Source organism: Perna viridis, chromosome 1 (genome assembly GCF_037379345.1).
Source record: "Perna viridis isolate PV_CMFRI_1.1 ecotype Kerala chromosome 1, ASM3737934v1, whole genome shotgun sequence".
In the NCBI taxonomy this organism is placed as follows: Eukaryota; Metazoa; Mollusca; class Bivalvia; order Mytilida; family Mytilidae; genus Perna; species Perna viridis.
The window spans coordinates 45,656,317-45,668,117 of record NC_142445.1 but is presented as its reverse complement, the minus strand read 5'-3'; the positions used below and the strand labels follow the sequence as shown (position 1 = coordinate 45,668,117).

At 33.5% G+C, this 11,801-nt stretch overlaps 1 protein-coding gene across 3 annotated transcripts in view; it reads left to right on the top strand.

Annotated features, from left to right (window-relative positions):
* The first annotated feature begins 8 nt into the window (after positions 1 to 8).
* The window catches only part of LOC148628987 (SWI/SNF-related matrix-associated actin-dependent regulator of chromatin subfamily A member 2-like), a 37,363-nt gene continuing 25,570 nt past the window's right edge, over positions 9 to 11,801 (top strand). For 2 of the 3 annotated variants that reach the window (XM_088541898.1, XM_088541913.1), the window contains exons 1-5: positions 9 to 125; positions 5,856 to 5,986; positions 6,527 to 7,211; positions 8,125 to 8,307; positions 10,247 to 10,511. In XM_088541898.1, the coding sequence (XP_088398024.1) occupies positions 5,891 to 5,986; positions 6,527 to 7,211; positions 8,125 to 8,307; positions 10,247 to 10,511 (1,229 nt within the window). In that variant the 5' untranslated portion in view covers positions 9 to 125; positions 5,856 to 5,890. Of the gene's footprint in view, positions 126 to 206; positions 252 to 5,855; positions 5,987 to 6,526; positions 7,212 to 8,124; positions 8,308 to 10,246; positions 10,512 to 11,801 lie in introns of those variants that run through there. The other variant, XM_088541905.1, reaches the window with a different exon arrangement.

The window sequence follows — 11,801 nt, the reverse complement described above, 5'->3', positions numbered from 1 at the left end:
AAGGTCAGGGTCATACAAAGTGCGTCAGTTGAATGCGCATTGTCACCAAAAGCATCGACTGCCCGATAAATGCGTTGATTATTACTTGACCTAATTATAGAATTTACCTTTATTTACAGACACCGGTGAGTTAGATTTTGTGTTGGGTTAATCTTTAACGCGGTTTGTTGTTAAATGAACTTTAATTTTTGCTTAAAAGTGACGAGTTGGAAACCCTTTGTTTGTATTGTTCAGTGACGGAAATTTTCATGGTAAAAAAGTAAATTTTCACTGTTTTTCAGAAATTACAAGCTCATTTTTTCAGTTTATGTTGTTGAAGAACTTATAACTTCAATACCAGATATCAATTAAAAACACTGTTGCTTAATTAATGTCAGAATGAAAAAAAAATATCGATCTATTCTTGATCTGATAGATTCTCTATTAAAATTCATTATTGTTTACTACTTTGGTTCTACTTTACTATTAACATTTATTCAACAATATTATACTTGTATAGAGTTAAATCTAAAGCATTGTAGCATGGGCGGCGCCATGCCCTTTTTTTCAGGACGCCATTCCCCTATTGTAACACACCAAATGCCCTTTTCGGTCACGAAAATGTGCCTCTGTTAGAATTTTAGCCCTCTCAAAACCATGAAACTTCACTGCCATTTTTGTTGTTTATCCAACACGATTTTCAGGCCAAATTGGTACAAAACCACCTTAAAACCCTGATATCAAACCCCTTATTCACGTTTCAATCCCATTTCTTTAATTAATAGGGTCATTTATCAAACTAATGGTGTTAATTGCTGTCTAAACAGGTAAGGGTACGTTTCATGATAGGTAAATAATATCTGAGGAGCAATTAGCTGATTAGGGTTTGACAATTAGAAAATGAAGAATCCTGATTGGTTCTACCACTATTTTATGAACATCCAATCATTTTCTAAAGATTAAATTCTACTCCACAATTATTTTGACAATACTGTCATTTTAACAGGTTTTAAATTTGTTGAACCATGTATGTTAACAAATTTTAATTGATCAATTTTATACAAAATTAGTTACCTCCCCTGCAGTCTTCATATTTCCTGTAATTTCAACAATGCAGTATTTTTCCCAAAAGTACTGTTTGCTATCGTTAAAAGAAATACTATTCCTGCCAAATAGTGGTGATTTTGGTAATTCAATGTCAACATTCTTGAATTTTTGTTACATTTCCTAATATAGTGCATCTCATAGTATGCATTTAATGAAAAGTATGAGTTGTCCAAGGCGTAATGAAGGGAACCAAGGTATAAGTGGTAATCAAAAGGAGGTAATCCAGGGATGAAGACCAGACATGAAAAACAGACATACTCAACAAAGAACATAAAGTAACAATAAGCATACATACAAAGTAACAAAAGCAAATGAGTAACTCAAGTTTCCCTCAATCTGTTCTTGAAAACTGCACAGCCTCATGCTGTCACATATTCCACAAACTTAGGCCCCATAATACTTCCTTAACTGTAAAACTTGAAGTTCACAACATGAAAACTCACCTTGAACTGACTAAAAGACAAGAAGGAAACTTTGGTTCATTGTATAAATTTTCAGAAAGCAGAAATGAATTTGAATGTAAATAAAAGTTTTCTCATTTCTTTTTTGGGAATTTAAACAAAAACAAGAATTTTAAATAGGTTTGGAGGAATCAAAAACAAACTTTAATATATTATAGTGCATGCACAATTTGTTCAACTGAAAAAGGCCCTTTAATGCCATAGTGATTGTCTCATTGGTACATTACTACAGTAAAACCCATGCAATTTGCAAAATATGTCCCAAAAATGTCGATTCACATGTTGTCCCATATAAACACCCCTATAGGTATTTTCAAAAGATGGCAGGTATGTGACTTTCTCAGATTAAGTTTTAGTTCAAATAAAAAGGTTTTAATTTAGATGAGTCTTTGATTTTTTTAACTGTATAACAATTTTTAAACAAATCAATGTGCCATAAAAATTAAACATTGGACAAAAAGTTTTCTTCGGAAAAAAAATTACCATGCCCTTTTCTAATCCTAGATTTAACACTATTTTTAATCCAAATCTGAGCAAACTGAATGGGCTATTAACAGTGTGGGAAACCACCGCGCGCCAGCTCACCAAATACGAGTAGATGTGTATTTTTGATGGTTCTCATTTATTTACCAATGGTCTCGGTAGCCCGAAATAGAAGGGCGTCATGCCCTTCTGCCCTTACGACTTTTCTGATATGCCCTTGTGCCTTTTTTTGCAACGGTAAGTTCCAAACAGGTGTTTTTTGCATGATTGATTGATTTCCTGTCATAAATATTACAACTACAGTCATGACACGTACCTGAAGTTTACCTAGAGAATACACTCATGTCATTAAAATCAATTAATGTAGATTCAACTTCACAGGTGTTAATTACCAGATATCAGTTACAATTTACCTTTTGTTTTGTGTAATTGCTTAACATAATTAGTTAGAAGTAGGTGATGAAAACCTCAGCGTGTGCCCGCCACTTGGGTGGTATGATTGATCTCATCAAGACTACCCTATGTCACAGCTGATAAATGTATATAACATGCGTTTTGAGTCAGTTTTTAGTTATTCATAAACCACTATGCCTTCGCAGAAACAAGGTTTAGCTCAACTTGCCAGCCACAAGCAGAAAGTTGCAAAGAGGAACGCATCTATCAGATCGTTCTTCATCACAGACTCAACTCGGTACCAGTCATTTTATATTTTTTTTCCAAATAAAATATTTTTGTGACCACGTACATGTACTGATGACATTAAATTTTCAAACAAAAGTTTTAAAAAATACATAATTTTAAAAGTTTGATTGCTTGTTTGAACCAATATGGCAGCTGACATGATTTTATCATGACCTATGACATGACTAAAAATAGATTTCTTAAAATAACTTATAAAAACTCGCTGCTCGTTAGATTTTAAAAGATTTAGTTACTATTTATTGGATTAAATATTTATGAAAAAGTTTCGAACGTTGTGCAAACAAAATTTATTATAAGATAGACAATGACGAATAACGTATACTCACACGGAGATTGGAAGCCGATTTGCAAATAATTTTACTTCTCCATGGAATTTTCTCCATAATTAAAATTTATAAAATTCATATCCGAATTTCATAGCCAAAAAACTAAAAGACAGCAATCTATCCTTGATCACAAACCACTGCAGAGACCATCGACTTGCACTAGCCTGTAGAATTAGCTTCAACTCCCTCCCAGTCATGAAGAAAACTGATGAAATGTTAGAAAAATCTACAAGGATTACAAGTATAGTTGTGCCATACAGCCAGTCTGAAAATGGTTCAAGCTGCCTTTAACCAAGCACCACTGAGCATTAAACAAGCCAAACACCACAGATAGTTATCCCATGACCAAGCAGTTTCCAGCATAGTTAGATCCTATAAAGCTATTGTTGTTGACCTAGGGACGTCAGGTATAAGCAGTGACCCAGTTGGTAATGGTATCCTGAAGAGTCTTAAAGACCCAACTACACTTAGACCACTCTTGTTGGTGGCAGATACACTACCACACATATCCACTTTATCACTGGTCTTCCAATGTAGAGATGTTAACCTCAGCATGGTAAAATCAACAGTAGACAAAACCATCAAGATGTTAGAAACCAGATAAACCCAAGATGGACCTTGGCAGCTGAATACTCCCAGATGTCATCTGATCTACAATTGACAACTACTCCAAGTTCTGACTTCATCACAAAAGTCAAAGAACCATTCCTCACCGAACTGACTATCAATATCCAAGACAGGTTTGTTGACACAGACATCATTGATCAGCTTTCAGTCCTGGATCTTAGTGCGTATAGTAACTATTAAAAAATTTTCATATAAACCATAAGAGGTGGGGTTTGGCAGCTACATGTAGTTATCAGGAAGAAGAATTCAAACAAAAAAACAAAGAAAATTACATACATAGGAAATGAAACAAACAACTTGACATAGTAAACATGCGAACCAAAAAAAAGTGCCCTTTTCCGACTACAAAGGTGCCCGTCTGCTCAACAGCACCCTGCCCCTTTCGATTTCTAGCTGGAGCACTGCTTACACTCGTCAATTTGGCGACCGTCATTTGATTGGCAAGTTCCAAGGAAAGTTAACCAGCTGACAGGTTATTTAGTAAAAGATCCCTTAACATCATACATTAAAAATGTGTTCCCTACATTTTAAGAAGTTTAGCTTGAATATGTCAAGTGAATTTTGGCATGATATGCACAATTTTATTGACTTGTAAAACATTGTTTACGATCTGCCATTTTAATTTCTGGTAAACGGGATGTGCCAAAACCTAGGTGACTGTCCTGATCTCGTATTAGTATTCAAACGAAATTATCTAGGTAATTTAAGATTTGTTACCTTGCAAATTAGTTGTTTATTGTCAAAATAAAAATGAACAAGAAGCAAATGGTTTTGTTGTTTCATAATGATGATTCTGTTGAAATATAATTTTATTTTTAAAATATGAGTTCAGAAATGGAGTACTTATTTTGTTACTGTAAAGCACAAACTTAAATGGGAGGGAATATTCGAAAATGGAAAAGTTTTTGATAAATTTAAAAACAAATGAAAAGATAGTTGAAGAAAGAAAAAGAAGGCAGAAGATAGTCAAATCAAAGAGAAAACAGATGATAGTACAGAAAAAAAACCCCAAAAATATGGCTAGTTGAATTTATATTTGGCTAGCAAGATCAATATTCCACTAGCCAGAATGGCAAGTTGGGGGAAAAATGGTTTCTCACACTGTATTAGCGTATTGTAATGTTCGTGTATATCATAATCTTTCATATTTCATCAAAAACATTATCAAAATTCTTACACCTATCATTCTATGTAGATTGATTGAAGAATATGTATATTAATATCTGTATATAGTAATGTACTTACACATTTGAATCAGTTTTAGTCCATTCACATTAAATTAACAAAACTCACATGCAGAAGTCTATGAATGAAGTCAATGTTTTATACTAAGCTTGGTTATACACAAATTCATTTATTAATTACCAAATAATAGTATGTCACCTTACCTTGTATTTGTTGCTATTTATAATATGTATGAAAAAACTGATTGACCTCTTGTACACCACAGTGTCTGAGGATAAATAAAGTGTTTGTTTGGATTACATTTTATCATTGATTCAACTATTTATACACATACTGTGAAGATGTGCAAATCAAGTACCATATAAACTAGTAGTTAAGGTGGTACTTACTGAGATCATAAATTAAAAACAATTGATGATTTCAACAAAAATGGTTTCTAAGAACCTTTCAGTATGCTAAATCTAAACTGTACTTAAGATTTTTTACATTGGTCACAGTTTTCAAGTTGGACCAAATTATGGTTTAAATGTACTATTTCAACATTGATTGAATTCTTCGGATTATTTAATAAGCTGATCTTGCCATGTACATGTATTACCTTATATTTTGATTTTCAAATTTTGACAATAAAAGGTAAACTCAAGTTCTCAAGTGTAATGGCAACATGAAATCTGTGTTACATTGTAAGTCTTTGTTATGTGAAAATTTATTCCCAATTGAAATTCAGAATTGTATCAGACTTAAATATAGCTTCCCTACTTGCTACCCATTGTTCAAAGTTGGACCTATTTGTTTGTCTTATGCTGTGTCCTGTGGAGCTTTATGCATTGTGTGCTGGAAGTATTTTTTGTTTTGTTTTCCATTATATGAAGTATATGCACATTACATACAACTAATCAATCAATTTTGCAATGAATATCCTTGATTGAGTCAGGGAATCAATAGTAGTTAAATTTTAGATGACTATTACCATATGTTTTTTCAGAAAGAGATAAGCAAAGGTAGAGCCTCTTGGCCAGTATGGCTAGTGGAGAGGAAGGTAACATGATGCCGGGTCCACAAATGAATCAGCCTTACCAACAACAACCTCAGGATAATGTACAAATGATTCAAAAGGTGAAACAAGTTGTATACAATGGCACTCATCTGTCTTATGTATTCAAATAACTTTCTTGTAAATTATATAAGTTTTTTTTTCTTTGTTTACAAATGCATGTATGCAGGAAATCATACATACCAAAATTATTTATCACCTTAAGTAAATGTCATTAGAGAATACTGTATACCAATTTCTGCATTTGGAATTCAGACATCGTTAAACTTAATTCTACGGGTCTCATCAATTAATCTGCTTTTTAATTTGTACAGCTAAATATTATAATAATTGATAAACTCTATAAATGATGGAACTTATGTACCTTTTGATTGAGTATGTGTGATGATATTTACACGTAATTATACTAAGTGATTGTGTATAGAGGGAATAGTTAGTGAATCAACTACATTGTACATGTTAGCCTTAGATCTAGCTGGGGTTAAGAATTGGTTTAAATTGGACACCTTAAAACAACCATCACTTTAGTGAAAACACTTCTGAGGCAAAGTATAATGTGTCATTAGACATTTTTGAATTATTTTTGGTTTTCATTACTGTAGGCTATTAATCAACTAGAGGATAAAGGCATGCAAGGAGATCCTAGATATGCCCAGTTGATGGCCATGGCTGACAGAGCTAGATCTGGTGGCATGCACCCTCAAGGAATGCAAGGTGGGGGAGGATCTCAAGGCTTGCAGCAAGGACAGCATCATGGTATGCAGAATCCATATGGAAATAGAATGGGACCCGGCAGTATGGGTCCACAGGGAATGGCTAGTGGTCCTCACAACATGCAAGGTGGACCTCAAGGGATGCCACCCACTGGAAATCCTCAGGGTATGCACAGTGGTCAACAACAAGGAATGCCACCTAGTCAAGGTATGGGAACTCCACACAGAATGGGAAGTATGCATCAAGGTATGCCAAATGTACAAGGGGGAATGCAAGGACCTAACCAAAACATGGGCGGACCCAACATGACAGGTCCGCCTAACATGCCAAACAGCCAAAGTGGTGGTCCTGGAAGCTATTCCATGAACAGTCAGAATGTTCCGCATTCTGGAGCCACAGGGCAAATGAACCCTAATATGAGTGGTGGTAGTGGTATGGCAGGACATAACATGGGAAGTGGTCAGAGTGGAATGAGTCATCCTGGACAGCCTGGGATGAATCCTATGATGAACCGAGGTCAACCTAATATGGGCCCTACTAATCAAGGAATGGATGGTGATCACAGCCAACAAGGTATTAGATTTAAGTGTAGTTAGTTTGTAAGTTATAACTGTATTAATGGTACATTATTGGAAGTCCATGGCTAGTTAATGGAAAAGATTTTGCTTATTGTGTGTTGTTAAAAAAACACTACTTAAAAATATGGTGCATTCAATAATTGATGCATCACCACCATAAAATTTGCAATTTCAAAACCTGTGCCAGATCTGTTCCATAGATTCAGATCTTGGTCCATGTTTTGACAATATTAATTATATTGAATTGGATGTCCTTCTCTTAAGACACGTTGGAAAACCATGCCACTATTGTGTAACTTAGAATACCGGTAATGTAAGAAATCGACTGTCAAGTTCAGCCATTTTAATATACAAGCTATAGTTTACTGCGATGTCACTGACGTTAGCATCACCAATAATACAAAGGTACAAAATAATGTGAATGTACTTTGTGCTGTATTCACAACAACCACTGATTCCTTTTATTGCCAAATTGGAGATTTCATGCAAACAAATGGAATTCAATAACTTTGTTATCTCACTGATAGAACTGACAGAATTGACAGTGTAGAAGTGTGGAAACACGTCTAATGTACTGAAACTAAAAAATATAATCTCTTCAATTACTAAGCTGTATGGATGATACTGAGTACAGTTTTCTTGAAAATTGGTTGGAGAAAATATTATGAAAATTGTAAAAGTGACAGTTGTAGTCTACAGTAAGAGTCATACTAAACATCAGATCACCCAAGCAAATATCATGATGCTGGTAAGATTATCTGCTATTGATCTAAACACCTTTACCAATGTTTACAAAGGAATAGATTAAGTTAAGTAATGAATATATGATTGGGTATTTTTATTTATTTAGACTTTAGATTATTTTTATTACTGATGTAATATTGCTCATGGTAAACTATGTACTTTAGGACACCATGGAATGCCACAGGGAGGAAATAAGATGAATGCCTTCAGTCAGTCTCAACTCTCACAACTCAGAGCACAGATAATGGCATATAAATTCTTAGCTAGAAATCAAACTATACCTGAAAATCTGAGGGCTGCAGTTGAAGGAAAACGACCTCCATTTGGTGGAATGCAGAGACCACAAGGTTATTGATTGCTTTATTCCTTTAACATAGAAAAAAAAGATGCTTAAGTGTTGGTAATCACAGTGGGAAAAAAATGTTTTACAATGAAAGTCTGAATTTTCTTATACAAAAAATACACTTGCACATTTTATGGTTGTTGATCTTTCAGGATAAAATACCTTATGTCACTGCTTTATGCCTGTAGTAGGATAGCAGGCTATTGATTTTTGAAAATTTAATGCATTGGAATATAATATGGCTATATTATATAATGATGGAAAGCTTATTTCAAGCTTGATCGAAATACGGATGTAGTCTCTAACAAAATTTGGTCAAAGGTCAATCATGATTTTTAAGAAAAAATGCTGTATCATTTTTGTATGACTTCCTTCCCTTTGTTGGTAAGAATTCCAAACTTTTTACATCAAATCTGCTCAAATTCCATCTCATACTAGAATCAATAGTTATATATAAGAAAAACTAGCAAATAGTGCCAAAAACATTTAAATTTTAGCAGTGTGAAAAAAAGGGTGACATTTGGGGTATCAAAATGTGAAATAAGAATGTAAATTTTTAATAAACACACTCTGAAATTATTTTTTAATATTTAACATTTGCAGTAAAATATTGAATTTTCTATTTAAATAGCAGCTATGAAAGTGTCATTTTTCCATTAGTTCAAATGCAAGTTCCCATTTGGTCCATTTTGTGAATATTTCTTATATTTGCCATGATAATCATATAATACTAAACAAAACTTTTTAGTATACCTAAATTTTATATACCTAAGTTCTTGACAAAATTTGTGATAAACATGGAATATTATCAAGTCATAAGAACACCACTGAACCTTGAACTTCTGGTTGTCCTGGCTACAAGGAAAACTATCAGTTTGTTGAGAAATGAAAAACATGTATTAATTTTTAATTTTTAAAAAGACAATACCAATAATGCAATAAATGCAATTCAAAGAAAATAACAGAAACAACACTTTTTTTTGGCCAAAGTTGATTTAGTTGTTGTGGTTCCAACTAATCATTCAAGTATAATGGACCAAATACAAGGTTTTTTCTTGAGGATCAGTGTATTAGATCTGTATGATATTAAAACATTAGGTTCTGTACCTCAAAAAGAAAGGAAAGATTGAATTTAGAAGATATTTGCCCCAACCACTAGGAATTTTTGGCAAAACAGTTAGTATAAATTTCTAATTTCTTGACAAATTTCAATTAGATTTGATTTAAACTCTTGAATTATTAGGGTCATTTTTGTCCCTTGTGACACATCACTAGGGACAAAAATGACCCTAATACATGGAAATGCCGGGTGTCTGTCTGGGTTTTCCACACTTTTTTTGTAATGCTCCTACCAAAAAAGTTTGTTTTTGTTACATAGCCTTATTATGAAGAGTTACAGATTAAGTTCGACTTTGGTTATGGTTGAATGATTTTTACAGAAGTTACATTTTACGACCCTTCAACTTAGAAAATTTCAGTGAATTTAAAGTTTTCCACACTTTCAGTGAATTTAAAGTCTTATGCAGGGGACATGGGAACACTGTTCTTTTATATAAGCAGAATCTTACTATTAATTTTGACTTTAGGTCCCATTTTCAATATGGCTGAGCTTCAGGTCCAAAACTTAACTTTAGTTGATTGAAAAAAAAAAAATTCATTTTGGTCGGTATTTTGTCTGCAGTATCTTACAACGTAAGTATTTAGAATTAATTTCTTTGGGTTCAAAATAATTTGATCTTCTTTTCATAGTGTGACCTCTGAAAAATATCTCCAGAGTTTTATCAGAAAACATTTGTGGTTAAATCGCCACAGTTGTATATGTACCAAGGTGGGAACATTTCATTTTTGTCTTTTTTAAGGGACACTAGAGAAAACTAGCTGGAATTAAAGTGCATTTTCTAAACAAGATTTTCTTTCATTGACTGGTGTGGTTTCATTTTTAGATTCTCATCAAGGACAACAGCAGAGAATTCCCCCACAGAGTCAACCCCAACCGCAACAAGGTCCACAACCTGGGTATCCAAGTGGTACTACCACTCCTGGAATGCCACCAACTCAACAGACCCCACAGCCCAAACCTAACCAACAGACCCCACCTGGTGGATCAGTACAGGCTATGATGACTATGGGGAAACAAAGTAAAATAGCACCTGTCCAGAAACCTCAAGGACTTAATCCTGTGGAAATACTGAGTGAAAGAGAAAACAGGTATATTGGTGTAGCTATTCTCTGTAACAAGTCTTTACAACTGTAATTCACACCTTTTTTTAAGTCTGTAGCTGAAACAGATATGACAGCAAAACATTGCAATTGTTAAATGTTATGATGTTGTTGTTCCATTACTTAAGTTGTAGTAAACTGAATGTCACCAAATTTCGGTATATTGTTACTTGCTTCTAGAGAAAGCTCACTATCACTGGCCCCTATCATTCTGCACATAAGGGCTAAAGTAGGTGTTTATTTATAATTGATGCAGAAGGTTAATTTTTCATTCTGTTTTGAACATTTTTTTTATTTGATTCTTATAAAATTCTGTTTAAAGAATATTTAACAGATTTAAATACCGTCTTAGGTATAAAGGGAGTCAAAGTGGGACCACTTTCTAAAAATCAACTGTTATATGACCACAAAACATTTAGTGGCCCAAAAGGATTGATTCTTGGGGTTGTTACTTGAGCAAAATAAGAATAAGGGGTCATGAATGGGCTAGAAACAAGTAATTTTTTTTTCTTATTTCTGGACAAAAATTTGAGTGCAAGGGAATAGATTGCTTTGAAATTGTACAACAAGGTTCCATATCACCACAAAATCTGGCATTGATTTTGCAGGTTTTGACTGGAACCATTTATGAATAATGGCAAAAATGTGACCACTTTGGTTCTGGTCAAATTTTTATCCTGTGTCAAATATCTTATCGTTATCAAATTCCAAGCGGTGTCAAGTTTGAATCGTGTGTCTAGACTTGCCTTAATTGTTCTGGGTTCAACCTCCATGGTTGTATCAACTTGCACCCGGCAAATTATTAATTTCTAAGCTGATTTTGAAAAAAAATTGATGGAATCCTCATGGAAACCCTTCCTGCATTTTCCAATCGGTATTTGTATATCTCTCACTGTTTTTGTATTAAAAGGATTCTAATCATTTTTTTTAAAACTGTATTTATAAAAATCTTGTAAATTTAGTGATTTTTAATTCGCCAATATTGTTAGTGAATTCTTGCACTCTTAATTTCAGTACTGTGATTTGCATAATTGTGTATTACTGCACCACCTATGTAGCAGATCTGTGCCATAGAACCTTCAATTCTAGTTTCATACAAGATCAAAATGTATCTCTTAAGTACCATACACAGGCGTTCTATTTGTGTTTTTACTTTTATGAGATCAGGAAGTCTACATAAGTCAAGGATGATTTTTCTGCTTTTTAGCAGAATACTGCTATTTCAAATCCAGATTTTACCATTACAATTCTTTTTTTACTGTATATTTAATTTTGATT